The sequence below is a fragment of the Rattus norvegicus genome, chromosome 10 (genome assembly GCF_021556685.1).
Source record: "Rattus norvegicus strain SHRSP/BbbUtx chromosome 10, alternate assembly SHRSP_T2T, whole genome shotgun sequence".
Classification (NCBI taxonomy): domain Eukaryota; kingdom Metazoa; phylum Chordata; class Mammalia; order Rodentia; family Muridae; genus Rattus; species Rattus norvegicus.
Genome location: NC_141543.1, coordinates 97307015 through 97326658, shown reverse-complemented (window position 1 = coordinate 97326658; position 19644 = coordinate 97307015). Strand labels below are relative to the sequence as shown.

General features: G+C 45.4%; 1 protein-coding gene across 2 annotated transcripts; it reads right to left on the bottom strand.

The window, feature by feature from the left end:
* Positions 1–347: 347 nt before the first annotated feature.
* On the bottom strand, positions 348–14579 carry Taco1 (translational activator of cytochrome c oxidase I). Of its 2 annotated transcripts, XR_015630825.1 has the most exons (6): positions 14105–14535; positions 11366–11472; positions 8952–9079; positions 7065–7245; positions 4738–6703; positions 348–1380 (listed from the first exon to the last, which is right to left on the bottom strand). XR_015630825.1 is itself a non-coding variant. In NM_001108302.1 (5 exon segments), coding segments are annotated over 5 exon segments (888 nt in total). In that variant the 5' UTR covers positions 14376–14579; the 3' UTR covers positions 6209–6502.
* Positions 14580–19644: the final 5065 nt, after the last annotated feature.

Genomic DNA, 19644 nt, shown 5'->3' with positions numbered 1-19644 from the left:
GTGTGTATGTGTGTGATGTAAAATCCATAAGTATATACTTGTGGGTTGCTTTCTCTCCTCTCCTAACACTGAAGCTTCCTTGCTGGGCCATGCCTTCTAACGGCTGTCTCAGTTTTACACTGCAGCAAGCCTATGGGTATCTGAGCCACCCTCCCGGTGCCAGGGCCTAAGAAAGTTCTGGCCCCATCTGGCAGCCCCATTACATACTAGCTGCACACTTTCATTCTTATCTCTCAATAACATAGTGCCAATGGGACACAGAAGGAACAATAAAAACAATGGACAAATTCTCTTAGGGAAGAGATCAATAGGTTTGGTTTACAAAAGAAAATACCAGTAAACCTATCACCTTTTCATGAAAATTCTTTTAATTCACAGATAAAGCAGGGCACATTTTAGATTACCTACTTAACTAATTAATTTACTGTGTTATCAAGGAATAATATGCATATCTCACAGAAGAGTCTTTCAAACTTGATTTCTTAAAAATTATTGGTATTTTCTTCTAAAAAAAAAGTATCATTTTAAAGTCACAATGGTATAAATTATCCCAAAGAGTACTTTCTAAGTAAGCAAAGGTAAAGAAATTCATTGTAGCCTCTTTTCTAAGTAGACATCCAAACAGTCACTGACAGAACAGTTAGATAAATTATGATATAGAAATGTAATAGAATATTATGTACCCACAAACAAGAATAAAGACCCTTCATCTACGAATACCAAAAGGATCCAAGATATCCTGTGATGTGTACACACACACACACACACACACACACACACACGTACACACACGCATGCACGCACGCACTCACGCACATGCACGCTTGTTTGTAGTGAAGCCAGATGATAAAGGATGACTTATAATTTGATTTATTTTTATTATTTTTAATTATTTGTATGTACGTAGGGGTGAGGGGAATATATGTATGAATTCAGGAGTCTGAGGAAGTCAGGGGTGTTTTACCTGCATGTATAGGGGGGCAATTTGTGTGTACAAATGCATTTGTGTAGAGATATAAGATTACCTTGGGTTCCACCTTGGCTAAGACAGGATCTTTCTGTTGTGTATTGCTGTATGTATACTGTATGTATACTCCAGACTAGCTGGCCACAGCTTCTAGGGATTCTCCTCTCTCTCTCCATCTCTCCATAGGAGCACTGGGATTACAGAGTGGGTGCTGCCACTTAGGGTTTCATCTGGCTCTGGAGATTCAAACTCAGGTCCTTGCATTGGCACTGCACCCACCTCTCCTGCCCTGAACACTTCCTATTGCCGAACAGCAGTTTAAGTGCCCTACAAGTTGGATACTATTAACACCTCCACTTTACAGAGCAAGAGTTGAGTATTAAAGAGGTTAAATTCCGGGGCTGGGGATTTAGCTCAGTGGTAGAGCACTTGCCTAGGAAGCGCAAGGCCCTGGGTTCGGTCCCCAGCTCCGAAATTAAAAGAACCAAAAAAAAAAAAAAGAGGTTAAATTCCTGTTCAAGACTGGCAGAGCCAGAATTTGTTCCCTAACCCAGACATAGATGCTCCTGCCCCAGTCTTCCCAGTGATCAGACTGTGGGCATAGACCACAGTTCCCAGTTACTAACTTAAAAAAATAAGTAGGTGGAAAGAGAGATGTTTCCAGTGAGAGTATTTGCAGTCTTTGTAGAGGACCAGAGTTTGGTTCCCTGAATCCACACTGGGCATGGTTCACAACTACCTGTACCTCTTTCTCCAAGGGAGTCTCGTACGTTCTTCTGCCCCCTCCCCCCACATAAAGTAAAATAAGATTTTAAAATAAAGGTAATGTTTTTGTCACAAGCAGAAAATACAAGAAAGAATACAGTTAAAAGTGATAGCTAATCATTCGGTGGCTGCACAGAATGAAGTCAAAACTAGTCAGGTATCTATCACAGCACTCACCTCTGCCAGACCCACGGACTCTTTCTTCTCCTAGAACATTTACAGAGGAGCCCATAAAAATTCAAAAGAATACCTAGGAGTCAGAGCCTCTTGGAGTTTGAAGCTTTATTTTATGCTTTGCTATAAAATTCAAAGAAGAATAACTTGGGCTGGGGAGGAAGGTCAGTCAGTCAGGGCTTGCCTTGCAAGCACAGGACCCTGAGTTTAATCGCTAGAACCCATGCAGAAATGCCAGGCAGGGTAGCGTGCTCTTGTAGCCTGAGCCCTGGGGAGGCTGAAACAAGAGGACCCTGGAGTTCACTTATCAGTCGGTCTAAACTAACTGTTCAACTCCAGAAAAATGAGAGATTCTGTTTCAAAGGTGGATGGTGTTCCTTAAAAAAACTGTCCACTGGCTGATTGGTGACACACCACACACACACACACACACACACACACACACACACACACACACACACACATACACACACACTTTTTTTTTTAAGTAACCCAACAGCATTGTAGTATTTCTGTAGTTGACTGGGAGCAGAGACTTCACTGTTCTTCTGAGTGCACCGGGGCACGTAAGAATGCTGCTTTGCACTTTCCCCCTCCCAAGTGCTAAGATCATAGGTATGCTTTACCATGTCCAGTTTACACCATGCTGGGGATCACGAGGCTTTGGGCATTGTCTGAACCACACCCACAGCCCCGCAGCAGCACTTCTGTAAGAGTCAGTGCAAATCAGGTTTGCTAGTACAGGCAAAAATCCTATCCACTCCGGAGGCTGGGATAGCAGGAGCACAAATTCAAGGCTGGCATTTAGTGATGCCCTGTAGCACTTAGTGATGCCCTGGCTCAAAAGGTAATGAAGCTGGAGATATTACTCAGTGCATTTATGGCCTTTGCTTGGCAAGACCTTAGGTGAGGCTTGATCCTAACATGTACACCCATGTTAGTCAAAGTTGTGACAGAGCCTGTCACAAACATTTCCATCTTACCAGAAGGATACTTGAACATAACCCTAGTATGGCTTCGAGGCAGTGACTAACTGTATTACTAAGACAGTGATCAAAGATAAGATGGTTAAGTCATCCAAGCCCCGTTTTTCTGACTTAAAGGTTCATCAGAGCCAGTCGTGGTGGCTCACACCTGCAAGCAGCACTCCAGACACAGAGGCAGGAGGAGATTTAAGCCCAGCATATTCTACATAACTAGGGCTATACAATGAGACCCTGGTTTGTTTGTTTATTTGTTTGAACACACACACACACACACACACACACACACACACACACACACACTATACCCAGACTTCCAAATGTTGTTGGTCTTCTGTTGGGCAATGAGTAAAATTTTTTAGTTTTTTACTTTAGCTTTGGTTTATGGATTTGTTTTTTAACCTCAAAATCAAAACAGGAGTGTCTTAGCCTCCCTAGTGTTGGAGTAACTGGCCTACAGGGCCACACCCAGCATGTATTTGTTACTTTGTTTCTTATATTTCTGCTAGGGCCAAGGTTGTAGTTTATTAGCAGAACCTAGTGCGTGAGTCGGATCTCTACCACTGAAAAAAAAAAGTGAACAAAAACTTCCCCTGATAGAAATAGCATGGTCTAGAAAGAAAAACTCAGTAATACTAGCAGGTATGGTGAGCCACGGCTACAGCAGTCTCAGTACTGGAGAGGGTAAAGCAGGAGAATGGCTATGAGTTCAAGGCCTACGGCAAGCTTAAGACCAGCCTGGGCTATGGAATAAGATGATCTCACTAAATAAAATAAAATAAAACTCCAAAACAAAACAGAAAATCAGTGAAATCACCACTCTACAATTGCTATTTCTGAAATTCTGACAAATTCCCTCCTAGCCATAAAAACAAACAAACAAACAAACAAGCAAAACCAAATGCAATGTAAGCTCTTGGAAGGTAAAGGGAAGAGGACCAGAAGTTCAAAGCCAGGTTGGCCACATAACATATTTGAAGCTAACCTAGATTACATGAGACCTTGTTTCAAAGGGGGCAAAAAAAAAAAAAAAAAAAAAAAAAAGAAAAGAGCAAATGAAGATAGTATTGTTGGATAAATATTTCAAAAACTTGAGCTGTAGTATATCTAGAATGTATACCAGAGCCTGCACTCAGGGGACCTCACACATGCTCAGCCTGCACTCAGGGGACCTCACACATGCTAACCACAAGCTCTGCTCCTGAGCTTCCACAGAGCTACACCCTAGCCCAACATATATGTAATTTTGAATCTTTACATAATACTATATTGTAAACATTTTATGACATAAAATATTTCTGTCTGATTTTGTTTTGTTGAGGCAAGGTCTTACTGTGTAGCCTTGGCTGACCTGGAACTCTGTAGACCAGACTAGCCTCAAACTCTCAATAGGCCTGCTACCCCTGCCGCCAAGGCCAGGGTTACAAGTGTGTGTCAGCAGGAGCATGCTGGGCGCCACCAGGGGTCAGTGCAGAGTCATCCTCACGGCGCCTTAGCAGGCAGGTGGGGTACGGAAACTGACTCCACACAACTCACAGTAAGGAACTCTTCTGGACTGGAAGGGGCCTGTCCACATGAGCAGCCAAGGTCCTTTAAGGTTCTCAGGTTAAAAACGATCATATTCCTTCCACTAGTTTATGCTCAACATTTCTAAAGTGGGGCTATATTATAAACAAGGTCCCCAGCATAAGATGCCTATTAGACCCATTCTCCTTTGTTTGGAAGGAGATAATTTGAGGTTTGTTTGTTTATTTTCATTTTCTTTTTTTTTTTTTTTTTTTGGTTCTTTTTTTCTGAGCTGGGGAACGAACCCAGGGCCTTGTGCTTCCTAGGTAAGCGCTCTACCACTGAGTAGTAGATTTTCTTATTATTTATGTGTGTGCAAGTATTTGTGTGTATATGTGAGTGCTCTAGGAGATCTGAAGAAAAACAAGGGAGATCCATCTCTGCAGTCCTAGGTATAAGATAATTTATATGTAAAATAACTATTTTATTTTAATCTTTTTGTGCATGTATGTGTGTACACAGGTGTTGATGATATGACAGTATGTTTGAATGTGTAAGTGTGGACACATATGTGCCGTGGCGTATGTGTGGAGGGCAGAGGACTCGGGTGTGAGTATCCACCTTCCACCTTGTTAGAGACAGGGTCTCTTTTGTTTTGCTGCTAAGAAGGTCAAGCTGCCTTCCAAGCTTCAGGGGACTCTCCTGTCCTAGTTTCCCACCTTCCCACAGGAACACTGGGGTTACAGATACAAACTACCGTATCTAGCCTTTATGTGACTTCTGTGGATTTGAACTCAGGTCCTCACATTTGTGTGAGGCATGCTACTTGCCAAGCCATTTCCCAACCCCTTGTTCAGTTTTACAGGTTTGTTGGTAAAATCAAATAACACAAGAGTTATTTTATATATAAATTATCTATTATAAAGCAGCTAATCAAAATGAAGTTGCCCCATTCAGATGATGTGCTAGTCCATATTTACATGACTTAGCCCAAGAAATCTAAAAAGCCCTGGCTAGTATATGGCTTTGATATGAGGCATAAGGGCAACTGGCTTGAATAACTCATGCAATGGTCAATGACCTGAATGCAAGCGCCATTCCACCCCACTGTGTCTGACATACTACAGCACAGGCAGCCAACACTGCTAGACTTTCTTTGGTTAGGAGCTGTGGTAAAAAAAGCCAGGCTCAGGCCCAGCCCGTCAGTCTTCCTTTTGCCTGCTTCTGCTCTAGTTACCGTTGTTCCTGCTAAACCTGGCCTTCTGAGGCCCTCAAGCTTTCAAACTGAGGTTAGTATAAGCCTTTGAGGAAAGCAACCACATCTGCTGTTATCAGTATCAGAACACAGGGGTTAATCAAAGTAGGTCCTGAGAAGGCCTTTTTCCTTGACACCTGAGTGTCAGTAAAGCTAAGCTCTCAGAAAAGGGAACAGAAACCATATGAAGAGAATAAAGAAAATGAACACAATCCACGATACCCTGGGACAGCGCCATGGGTACCCTGTGTCTTCCCTTTGAGGTCTTATGCCTTAGAGCAGGACATAAGCATCAGCTGAGCTGCCTGCTCTCTAGAAAAGCACAATTCCTGTAAAGTTAGGTGTTCAAGAAATATTAGCTGCATGAATGAATGAAAGGCTAGACCAACATCCAACCACAAGAACAGCCATGTCTCTATTCCAAAATAGAAAAAAAAAAAAAAAAAAAGGAAAGACAATCTTAGTATGAAAGTAGAGAAGTAAGCATGTGGGCTTGAATAGTAGTCCAGAGGTTCAAAAACTAGACACAAATCAGGACAACTTAAGAGTCATACAGCATCCAAAAACCACTACAATTATTACTGAAGTCATTTTCCACTCCACGGTACCACAGGACGCTTAAGATTCTTCACAAGAGCCAGTCACCTGGGATCGCAGTCAGACTAGCCTGCCACTCTCACCTTGTATTCCAGATGACCCTGTGATACCAAGAGCTAAGAGTCCCTTTTTCCCAAGGCCATAAGCCATTGCACAGGTCTCTGACAGGATCCCACCTGTCCAGTCTCTGAGATGGCTGTAGACGCTCGTGCTGGCCTAGGAAAAGAGCCTGGAGACACATGTAGTCAGGTCTGGTTATTCAATATTGTCATAAACGTGAATCACGTCCTCATGGTTGCTAAGAGCCTGGATGAGGTGGACAGCCTGCTCCAGCTCAGGTTCAGACAGCTGCACCTTTGAGTGGGGGATAAACTCCAGTGAACAGGATACAGAACACAGGCCCAGGGAGTCCAGTTTTTTCCTCACTTGATGTAGTGAAGAAGCATCACAAATAAACTAGAGATAAAAGAAGCGAGCAGGTGAGAAGCCAGGAGTAATGCCACAAACCCAGACAGAACTTCGCAAAATCCGGAGTGGAGCACCCTGTACTGTGTTATCATTGGCTTTAAGCTCGCAGTCCCCCGTGCTCAGACTCTTCTTACCAACTCAGGAATAGGCCCTATCCTCCAGGACTCCCTCAACGGCACTGTGGAATCTGTCAATTCTTTGCTTTACCTGTATCCTGACTCACAGAGAAGCATAACTTTAGGTTTCTATTAGGGACCCCTTGGATTCCATCAAACACAAATGCTTCGGGTTGCCATCTTGGAAGCAAGTCCCTTTCCTCGCTGAGCCATCTCACCAGCCCCATACTCACTTTGAAAAGGTTCTTTTCTTCCTCTTCATCTTCAGCTTCCCTCACATCCTCAGCTCCTGCTTCGATGGCCAGTTCTAGGGCGCGCTCTAGGTTCACAGCTTTCTTCTCTCTATCCTCTACTCCAACCACAACCACTCCTTTTTTGTCAAAGAAGTGACGTGCTCCTTCAGTCATCATTCCCCTGACAGGAGAGGGAACAGGCAAGGATGCGCTGGTGATTCTAGAAGCCCGGTCTTTACACTGTGCTGCATCCTAACACTATCCCCTAACCCCTCAGGCCCCTGCAGTACCCGGAGACACCCAGCGGCCCCTGGAGAACCCGGAGACACCCTTAGGCCGCTGCAGTACCCGGAGACACCCTCAGGCCCCTGGAGTACCCGGAGACACCCTCAGGCCCCTGGAGTACACGGAGATATCCAGCGGCCCCTGCAGTACCCGGAGACACCCTCAGACCCCTGGAGTACCCGGAGACACCCAGCGGCCCCTGGAGAACCCGGAGACACCCTTAGGCCGCTGCAGTACTCGGAGACACCCAGCGGCCCCTGGAGTACCTGGAGACACCCTCAGGCCCCTGGAGAACCCGGAGACACCCTCAGGCCCCTGGAGAACCCGGAGACACCCTCAGGCCCCTGGAGTACACGGAGATACCCAGCGGCCCCTGCAGTACCCAGAGACACCCTCAGGCCCCTGGAGTACACGGAGATACCCAGCGGCCCCTGCAGTACCCAGAGACACCCTCAGGCCCCTGGAGAACCCGGAGACACCCTCAGGCCCCTGGAGTACACGGAGATACCCAGCGGCCCCTGCAGTACCCGGAGACACCCTCAGGCCCCTGGAGTACACGGAGATACCCAGCGGCCCCTGCAGTACCCAGAGACACCCTCAGGCCCCTGGAGAACCCGGAGACACCCTCAGGCCCCTGGAGTACACGGAGATACCCAGCGGCCCCTGCAGTACCCAGAGACACCCTCAGGCCCCTGGAGTACACGGAGATACCCAGCGGCCCCTGCAGTACCCAGAGACACCCTCAGGCCCCTGGAGAACCCGGAGACACCCTCAGGCCCCTGGAGTACACGGAGATACCCAGCGGCCCCTGCAGTACCCGGAGACACCCTCAGGCCCCTGGAGTACCCGGAGACACCCTCAGGTCCCTGGAGTACATGGAGACACCCTCAGGCCCCTGGAGTACCCGGAGACACCCTCAGGTCCCTGGAGTACATGGAGACACCCTCAGGCCCCTGGAGTACCCGGAGACACCCAGCGGCCCCTGGAGAACCCGGAGACACCCTCAGGCCGCTGCAGTACCCGGAGACACCCTCAGGCCCCTGGAGTACCCGGAGACACCCTCAGGCCCCTAGAGTACACGGAGATACCCTCAGACCCCTGGAGTACCCGGAGACACCCTTAGGCCGCTGCAGTACCCAGAGACACCCAGCGGCCCCTGCAGTACCCGGAGACACCCTCAGGGCCCTGGATACACGGAGACACCCAGCGGCCCTCTTCATGAAGACGATGCAGCCGGTGCTGGGTAAGGTGACCTCCTATTTCCTGCCTCATTGGTGTCTGTAGGATACAACTTTCTCATTGTTTCCTGTCCCATTAAGATTCCTGTCCTGGTGGAACGGTTTAAGACCAGGCCATTATAAAGTGACAGGTGGGATAATGGGGAAAGATCTCCCTTATACCCAATGACTATATCTTTGGGATCCTATCTCATTCAAAAGACATGAAGGAAAAATCAGTTATTATACTGGATTCCACTAAGGAAGAAGTGTGCTTAGGACCTCAAATACTGCTGAGAACCAATGGCATTTGCAATATATCGAATTGGAGCCTAACGGTGCTGTCCCCTTCCTTCTTCCCCTTTCTCCATATACACACGCTTACCCATTCTTGTTCAGGATATATTTAATTTCCAGATGGCACTTGGGACCACTGTTCGATAATGCCTCAATGAGCAGAGAAGAGCCACCAGGGCCACGACCCTCATACAGCAAATAAATGCCCTTGTTTTTCTGCAAAAATAAATAAATAAGTGGTCATCCTGTTTCCTAATGTCCCAGTACCCTTCCTGCCAGCTCCAAATCACAGGTACTAAAAGGTGGCTTCATGGGTTGGGGATTTAGCTCAGTGGGAGAGCACTTGCCTAGGAAGCGCAAGGCCCTGGGTTCGGTCCCCAGCTCCGAAAAAAGAAAAAAAAAAAAAAAAAAAAAAAAAAAGGTGGCTTCGTGTATGACTTCTCAAGACTTAAGCTTGGGCCCTTTTCTATTTTTTTTCTCTGTCTCTTCTGAGGGGAGCCCAATGGTATCAACTTCTGAGGTCACTGGAAATACCATCCCTTCTGAAAGGGAGTCTGTTTCCCTGGGTCCTGAATAGCCCTTCCCAGCTCTGCTTCCATGACTCTCTAAGCAGATCTCACATCCAATCCATCCACCCCACAGTAGTCACTCTGTCTGTCCTTCCTTCCTTCCTTCCTTCCTTCCTTCCTTCCTTTCTTTCTTTCTTTTTTTTGAGACAGGGTATCTCTGAGTAGCCCTGGCTGTCCTGGAACTCGCTCTATAGACTAGGTTGGCCTTGAACTCAAAGATCCACCTGCCTCTGCCTCCCAAATGCTGGAATTAAAGACTTTTTAAAAATTGTTTATTTTTAACTATGTTTGTATGTGTATGTACATTTGAATGGTAGTGCCTATGGAGACCAGAAGAGTCAGCCCTTGAAGCTAAAGTTACAGGTGTTTGTGAGTCACCTGATGTGGGCTCTGGGAATTGAACTTTGGTCCTCTGGAAGAACAACAAGCACTCTTAACCACTGAGCCATCTCTGTAGTCCCTGGTCACTCCTATCTCTGTTCATCTTTCTATAGTCCATTCCATGTGTAACCTACTTAGGAAATCTCAATGGCCCTAGCCCTGGGCTTCTAAATGCTGCTATAGAAACATCACATATGGGGTTGGGGATTTAGCTCAGTGGTAGAGCGCTTGCCTAGGAAGCGCAAGGCCCTGGGTTCGATCCCCAGCTCCGAAAAAAAGAACCAAAAAAAAAAAAAAAGAAACATCACATATGTAGAACTTGTCATGGGAGCCACTGAATTCAGCTCTGTACTTAAGTTCAAACACTCCCCAACTAGTTACCAATTCCTCTGGACTCCCTAGACCTCCCTTCCCTGTCCACGCCACTACTCTTTCTAAGTGCCTTGGCCTGAATCTCCCAAGGGCCTTTCAACTGATGACCTTCCCTTCCACTTTCACAAATGAAATTCAAGTTCTCTGCTGAGCTCTGGGGTCTGGATGCTTGGATTTGGGTCTGTCATTTTCTACATGGCCTAAAGAAAGTCACCAAACCTTTCTGTGCCTTAGTTTCCACTTTAGGTCACTTGCAGGAGTCACTGAGATCTGGCATGCAGAGTTTTTATTAAAGGACTTGGTCTGAAACAAGAACCCAGTAACTGGCAGCTCTCACGACAATTACTCTGGAGAATGATGACTATCTCTATAGGCTCAGCACTTTGTGAAGGTTGAGGTAGGAGGATCATGAGTTCCTTGCTAGCCTGGGCGCTACACACACACACACACATACACACCCTGTTTCAAATTAAAACAACAAAAAGATACTTATTAACTCTTCAAATTCTTACCTATTCCGGAGAAGTGTTGGAGGCCAACACCTCTCCACTCCCACTGTTATCATTGCCCTTAACCTCTCTTCTCACTGGCTTTTCTTCTTTAGACATAAATATTTAAAAAGAAAAACAATCCCTTCTCCAACCTGATGTAAGGGCTTTCCCCGTCTTCCTGTTCTTTCTACTCTATCTTCTCCAAGCTCGACAAATCAGCTCTTCACTTTACAGGTCTCCATACTGTCTCCCTAGCCTATTCCCAGTCATGTTCCCCTAGCCCACCAGTTCTCAACCTGTGGGTCTCAACTCCCTTGTGTGTGTTGGGGGGGAGGGGGTTGCAAATGACCCTTTCACTGGGGTTGCCTAAGAACATCAGAAAATACAGATATTTACATTACAATTCATAATGTAGCAAAATTACAGTTTATAAAGTAGTAATGAGATAAGTTTATGGTTGGGGTGGGGGGGTTCCCCACAATATGAGGAACTGTATGATAGGGTCACAGAATTAGCAAGGTTGAGAACCACTACGCTAACCAAAGGCCAAGAATAGAGCATCCCCAATGGTCTCCGGGTTGAATTTGTCAACCCAGACATGTTCCAACCCTTCCCGCCTGACGATTTAAGGAGTTTGTGGTGGCTTTCCAAACATACACCCTGCGGGGCTGTGTTGAAGAGTAACACACCTCTGACTTCAGTGCTGACTCAATGGTTGACTTGGGCATATTCTTGCTGCGACACACCTCTAAGATGTTGGCCAGGCTGCTGTTGTTCTCAGGGTTAGGACCTCCCTCTGGATAAGGAGAAAAGAAAGATCAAAGACATCTCAACACAGCATGGGAGAAATAAGTGGTTTCCAGCTTCTCTGACACCGAAACAATGTGAAATTATTCTTTGTCAGAATGTTAACATTATTTAATGAAGACAGCTCGGTGTGTGAAGGGCTTGCCTTGCAAGCAAAAGTATCTGAATTTGATCCCTGGACCCCACATATAAAATACCAGCACCAGGTTATATTCAGAACCAGGCAGGCGAAAGAGATCCTGAGACCACTGGCCAGCGAGGCGGTCTATTTGGTAAACTCTAGGCTAGTAGAAGATCTGAATAAAAAATAAATCAATAAATAAATAAAGCCAGAGAGATGGTGGTAAAAATGCCTAATATACAAGCCTAGAGACCTAAGGTCTATCCCTGCAATTTACTCATAGGAGAAAGGAGAGAATCAGTTCCAGAAAGTTGCCCTCTGGGCTGGAGAGATGACTCAGCAGTTAAGAGCACTGACTGCTCTTCCAGAGGTCCTGAGTTCAAATCCCAGCAACCACATGGTGGCTCACAACCATCTGTAATGGGACTCAAGGTCCTCTTATGGTGTGCCTGAAGACAGCTACAGTGTACTCATCATATATACAGAATTAATAAATAAGCCTAGGATTTTATTTTTAAAAAAAGTTGTCCTCTGACTTCCCTGTGTGTGTGTGCGCGCGCACACACACACGCACACACGCACACGCCCACATACACACACACAGTATTTCATCTAGATAAGCATATTGGTGCACACCTGCAATCCCACCACCCCAGAAGCTTAAGCAGGAGCCAGAACTACATAATGAATTCTGGGTCAGTGTCAGTGAAGAGTGAGATTCTGGAGGGACATAGTGGGGAACACCTTCAATCCCAGCACTTAGGAGGCAGGGGCAGGTTCCAGGTCAGCCAGGGCTACACTGGGAAACCATGATTCAAAAAAAAAAAGAGTGGGGGTTGGGGATTTAACTCAGTGGTCCTGGGTTTGGTCCCCAGCTCCAAAAGAGAGAGAGAGAGAGAGAGAGAGAGAGAGAGAGAGAGAGAGAGAGAGAGAGAGAGAGACTCTGTCACAAACAAACAAAAAATAATTTAGTGATGCTATGGGAACAAGGAGAATTATTTTGGGAAAGAAGTTTCTTTATTGGGGGGTACAGTAAACCCAGTCTAGGTAAGAAGTTCCTAATTCACCCTGTCTTTAGGGATAGTTATGTTGTTAGGTCTCAGCAAACTGCACTTAGACCAAATGGTTGAATCTTAACATCTTTGCTCTTACTGTCTTAGTTAATGCATAATCACTGAAAAGGCTCACACAGCATTGGCCTCATGCTCAGCCTCTGGGGGTGTGGGGGCTATACTGGATATTCTTTGTAGTATCCCCTTCCTGGGTCAAAATAATATGTTGGTTAAATCAAAACTTCGTTAGAAAAGGAAGCAGAGAGAAACATCAGGCTCAGGCACAAGATTAGGGATGAGTTACATTAGCTTAATGCCTTTTGCTTGCTGCAAGCCCCCTAAAGGCAGGTATTGTCCTTGTTTTACAGAAAATTAAAATTCAGTAGTTAAGTGACTTGCTGAAGGTCATTGAACCAACCTAGCCAATGACATCTTCCTAATCCAGATCAACACTTTTCATAGGATTTTTTTTTCTCTATTTCTACTAGCCTGACACTAAAATGAGAATCACCGAAGAGACACGAGGTTCCAAACTGACCTTCCAAGGAAATGTCTTGGGAACTCTGAAGAGGGTAAAGGAAGCAAGAAATGACTTGACCCAGCATGCTCGTCACCACCTTCAACGGTTAGAAGCAGCTGCAGAGGGCATGGTTTGTTCCAAGAAAAGGCACTTTCTTTCTCTTTCTTACAAGATGTGTTTGTGTTTGCCTGCATACGTGATGCATGCAGTGCCTGTGGAGGCCAGAAGGGGACGTTGAGTACCTTGGAACTGAAGTTTAAGGTGATTGTTGGTTGTCACATGGGTGTTGGGAACCAAACACAGGCCCTCTGCAAGAGCAGCAGGTGCTTTTAACCGCTGAGCTCTCTCTCTCTCCAAGCCCTGACTTGATTCTTACAGTTTATTCTTTCTTTTTTTCCTTTCAGTCATTTTATTTGGTAAATATATTTACCTTTTTAAATAGATTCTCTGTGAATTTCACATCATGCACCCCAGTCCCACTGATCTTGCCATCCCTCCAAAAACCACCCTTACAATCTCCCTCCCCTAAACGAAACAAAACCCATTTCTGATGTAGAAGCAGAAGTTGTGGTATGTTGTGTTGTCACACTGGATGTCCTCTTGTCCAAACAGCTTCACTTGCAAATGGACATTGCAATGAGTCATTTGGTCTGGTTCGAGGTCTCTGGCTTCTGCCACACTTTCTTAAGGTTTATTTCTGTGAAGTACTTTTTAACCATAGACTTAGATGGAGTCATTTCTATCTTTCTAAGGGCAGGTCTCTGAATGGTCTTTGGAAGGAAAATAGGAATATCCAGTATAAGTAAGTGCTTTGAGGGTTTTATGGGTAAGACAACGATGACAACTGGGGAGAAAAAACGGCCCTAAGTGAAGCCTTCGGCACCGAAAAGGCTTCAGTGACCAGCAGTGAGGACTTTCAGGCTCTCACCTTTAACCGCCAGGCGGATACTGAGAGTGAGTTTAGAGAAGATTCGACTCCTTTCCATGTCCTTGGGGCCTTTGATGTGCCGGACTTTAGACCATTTATTGTGTCCCGCGAAGGCCACAGCGCTGACACGCAGCGTCCTGTGTGGAGCTGCACCATAGCTGGAGTTTTCATGCTGGGAGACGCACCAAGGACCCACGCGGAAACCGAGGCATCGCGCACGAAAGCATCGGGCAGCAGTCTCTGTCAGGCGGGCGGCAGCCCAAGACATCATCTGCTTCGACAAGGGGCTGCAAGGTGCAAACAGGAGCAGCCAAAATCAGCCTGTCTAGTCTGGCACCGCAATAAACCGGTCTGGATGTTCAGACAGCTTCTACAACTCTCCAGAAACCTGAAGCTACACAGCCTTGAGTGACCCGGCAGTAGCCGGAAGCGGAGACCCTAAATGGTGCAGTACACTTCCTTTCTCTGGTCCGTCGCAAAAACACGTCCCCGGATCCTGCAAAGTCGGTTCCGGGGCCTCGCCGTACTAGCTCCAACCCCTCCCCTGCCAGGGTGACGCAAACCTTAATTGCTCCCGGTTGCTTGGAAACGACAGATTTTGTTCCAGTAGAGATTCATGTGACAGATTTTCCTTCCTAACTGAGCAAGTTCAGAATAATAATTGTTTTGTTGAAAAAGAAATATGTAGTTCAATCGGTTCATTTTACAGGTAAAGAAACCGCCACCAAGGTTGCCTGTTTAAAAAAAAAAAAAAAAAAAAAGAAAACAACAAACAAAAAAGTCCTAAATGTCGGGCGTGGCAGGCCATGTTCATAACTCCAGCACTTGGGAGGGAATGGGTCTTGACATCAAGACCTTGTCTCAAAACAAAAAAGCAAAAACTTTAATTAAAACAAACAACGACAAAAAGCAAGCAAGCAAACGAAATAAACCACTATGCCACCAGCCAGATAAGTGATTTGTCCAGCCATTTAAGATTTTCGGATTTAGGTTTATTTTCTGTAAACAAGGATGGCTTTGTCTGTTTTGCCAACCCATACGGGAGAGTTGAAAATACAGCATAAACCCCTAGAATTTGAGTAAAATCAGAATGTAAGTAGCAGCTGTAATCAGAATTGTCTTCTAAACCCAAGAAGATAGCTTGGGGACAGTCTGATGGATCACAGGATTTGGGGGAGAGGACGAAAGATGAGGCCAGTCTTTGAGTCAAACTGCTGTTTTAGTTTTCCACCTGCTGTTTAAAAATTAGTTTAGGTATTTTTAGTGTATGCGTATGATTGTTTTGACTGCATGTATGTCTGTGCACTACTTGTGTGCCTGGCGTCTGCAGAGACAAGAAGAGGACATCAAGATAGCCTGGAACTGAAGTTCTAGATGGTCATGTTGGAAATGGGAATTGAACCTGGGTCCTCTGGAAGGGGGACCAATACCCTTAACTGCTGAGCTATTCTTCCAGCCTCTTCCATCTGTTCTCTTCACAGAGAAAATGAGAGGAAAAGGACACATGGGAAAATAAAGAAGAAGAGGAGGAAGAGGAGGAGGAGAAGGAGGAGGAGGAGGAGGAGGAGGAGGAGGGAGGGGAATAGAGGAGGGGGAGTGAGGGAGAGGGAGGAGGAGGAGGAAGAGGAGGGAAGGGAAGGGAGGAGGGGGAGAGAGGGAGAGGGAGGAGGAGGGAGGAGGGGGAGGGGAAGGAAGGAGGAGGAGGAGGGGGAGGAGGAGGGGGAGGAGGAGGAGAAAGAAAGAAGAAAAGAAGAAGAAGGTCGCAGCTGAAAGTCTCTCTAAGAGGTCTCCAGGGCGAAGTAAGTCTCAAGAGCTTAACACATTAAAAAGGCAGGACAACGTGAGGGCAGTTTGAAGTCTTGTTCTCTAAAATTAAACTGGATGGATTTAAAGTGTGTTTTTGCCATTTAGAACCTTGGCCAAGGGCTTCACTTTCTGTTTCCTTCTACATACAATGGCCTTGAACAAGCAGGATGAGGAGAAGGGCACAGGCACAGATTTTATATTCTTACCAAAGTATGTTCAAAATTAATCATTCTCGAGTTCTGCCTCTATGTTTCTATGGGAGGGCATTATGTTGGCTGTTAGTTCATCCTTCTTTTGTCTTCTTCCTAGTTCCAGAATAGCTGAAAGCCACCAAGCACAACCTGAGTACATATTCTTTTTTGTTTTGTTTTTTCAAGACAGAATCTCTTTTGGAGCCTTGACTGTCCTGGAACTCACTGTGTAGACCATACTGGATTCTGATTCAGAGATTCCCACACCTCTGTCTGCCAAGTGCTAGGACTAAAGGCCTGCACTAGCGCCACCCTGTCTGGGTACAAATTCTTTACCACTTTTGTTTCTCTTGAGTGTCCTTCATTGGGAAGGACATGCTTCAGTTCTTCTGACGGAATCATTTTTCAAAACTCAGCTCAATGGAGCTGGAGAGATGGCTCAGTATTTAAGAGCACTTGCTGTTCTTGCAGAAGCACCAGGTATGATTCCCAGCACCAATACCATGGCTCACAGCCTCTAACTCCAGTCCTAGAGGATCCAATATCCTCCTCTCACTTCTGTAGGCACTGCACACACATGCTGCAGACAAACACTCATAAAAAAACTTCAATGATTATTTTTTATGTGTGTGGGTGTCTCATGAGTGCTCTTAACCGCCGAGCCATTTCTCCATCCTTCCACTCCTTCCAATTCTATTTTTGCTTTTTTTTTTTTTTTTTTTGGAGCTGGGGACCGAACCCAGGGCCTTGCACTTGCTAGGCAAGCGCTCTACCACTGAGCTAAATCCCCAACCCCTTGTTTTGTTTTTAAGACAGTGTTTCTCTGTGTTGTCCTGACTATCCTGGGACTCGTTCTATAGACCAGGCTGACCCAAACTCACAGAGATTCATCTGCCTTTGTTTCCCTAGTATTGGAGGCATGTTTAAAGACATGCAGAACCACTGCCCAGCTAGGTTTTCTTAAGTTGATCATATGTGTGCAACTTGTGGCAGTCAGTTCTCTCCTTCTATCAATGTGGATCCTGTTTAGTGGGTTCAAACTCAGGCTGTCAGGCTTGGTGGTAGGAGCCTTTATATGCTAGGACATCTTGCTGGCCTAGCACTTACCTTCTTCATCTCAAAATATTTGTTACCACAATACTGCTATTCCCATACTCGGTAATTGTTTTGATCTTAAGCTTTATTGATACTCTACAAATAATACAGGGCATCCATGTAAAGTGTACAATGATTTTTGGTATGTAGTTATCACCATGACTTAGCCTCTTTGTCACTCTAAAGGAAACTGCATTCAGTAGCAGTCTCTCTTCTCAATCTGCAGTCTCTGGACAGCTGACTTCTGCCTCCATGGGTGTGCTTCTGTTGAACATTTCATATTAATGGAAGCATGTAATGTGTGTTTTTGTGAGTTATTTCTTTCATTTAGCAAACATCCTAGTGTGGTGGCTTGAATGGGAATGGCCCCCTTAAGTCCCTATGTTTGAATGCTGGTCCTCTGTTAGTGCGACTATTTGGAAAGGATTAGTTGGTGTGGCCTTGTTGGGAGAGCTGTATCACTAAGGGTGGACTTTGGAGCTCCAAAAGCCCATACCATTCCGGTTGGGTCTTGGCCTCCAACTTGCAGATCAGGATGTAAGCTCTTCACTAACGTTCCAGTGCCTACCTGCGTGCTGCCATGATCCCCTCCATGATGAGCATGGACCATTACCCTCTGGGTCCACAAGTATCAGTAAACATTTAAGTTACCTTGGTCACAGTCTTCACAGGAAAAGTAACTAAAACACCTACTTCCCTTTCTTAACCTGACACAGCCTAGAGTCCTATGAGAGGACAGTCTCAACAACTGAGAGTGGTATATGGGCATGTCTCCATGCGCGGATGATCTTACAGGACAGTTCAGACCACTGTGAGCAGCACTGTCCCTAGGCAGGTGGCCCTGCACTACGTAGGAAAGTTAGTAGCTAAGGTGCTGGTGAGATAGCTCATTGCCCAGCTGGAGTTTTCATGCTGGGAGACGCACCAAGGACCTACGCGGAACCCGAGGCTTAAAAGCACTATCTGGTACCTAGGTTTGATTTTCAGCACCCAACTAGATGGCTCACTAACTTTGTGACTCCAATCTCAGGAGATCTGATAACCCTCTTCTGGCCTTCACAGAGCATGTGAGTGGTGCAGACACACATGCAGGCAAAAATACTCACATTTTTTTTAAATGAAAGAAAAAAACAAAGATAGCTAAGCACAAGTCTGACACACCTAAGTGTTTGTCTGTCTGTCTGTCTGTCTGTCTCTCTCTCTCTCTCTCTCTCTCTCTCTCACACACACACACACACACACACACACACACACACAAAGGGGGTAAAGGAGACAGAGACAGAGAGCACATGCATGGTATACCATCCATCTATGGATTGTTTCAAGCTCCTATTTGGTTCTTTCCCTTAATGATGAACCATGACCCAGAAGTATAAACCATGTCTCTCATGGTGTTTGTGATAGCAACAGAAAGGAGACTAGAACAGCATGTTTTCAGGGTTCAGTCAACTGCATCGTGTATCAGTATTACCTTCTACTGCCAAACAATACTCCACTCATTTTACTTAAGCATTCCTCAGGTGAGAAGCATGTGTTTTACACCATGAATAATAATGCCATAAACCCTGCTTGCCACCCCCTCTCCCCTGACAAGGTTTTCTGTAATAGCCTTGGCTCTCCTGGAACTTACGCTGTAGATCAGTCTGCCTCTGCCTCCTGAGTGCTGGTATTAAAGACTCGTGATACCTAAGAACCCTGTTTTTTAATTTCTCTTGCTTCTATGCTGTGGGGTAGAATTTCTGTCATATCATAACCATGCTTAACCTTTTAAGGGGGAGGCAGATGAAGAGTTGTATCAATTTACATTCTGATTCTCATTATTAAAAGGGTTCCATTTCTCTACATAATCACTGAATGTCTTTTTCTCTATTCCTATTCTAGGAATGTCAAGTGTTGTCTCATGGTGGAGTTTCATTTTGTTAGTTTTGGTTGTTACTTCAGTGTTTTTGGTTGTAAGCCTAACCTTTAACAGCTGAACCATTTCTCCATCCCTTGTTATTTTGAAACAGGCTCTACCTATGTAGTTCTGGCTAGTCCAGGACTTACAATGTAGACCAAGCTGACTTCAAACTCACAGAAATCTGCCTGTGTTTACCTTCAAAGTGCTGGGATTAAAGGTACGTGTCACCATGATATCCAGCATCCCATAGAGGTTTTAATTGTACTTCATGACTACTGAAGTTGAACATCTTCTTGTGCTGAGTCAACCTTCTTCCCACTTTAGATGTGTGTGAGTGTGTGTGTGTGTATCCATACATGCATGCTTATCTTTCTAATATGCAAGTCAAGCATAGTGGTACAAAACATAACCACAGAGGCTGAGACAGATCAAGGTCAGCCTGGGCTACATACTGAGTACCAGACCCAGACAGGTGTACATAGCAAGACCCTGTCTCAAAAAAAAAAAAAAAAAAAAAGAGGGGACACTGGGGAAATAGTTCAGTTAGT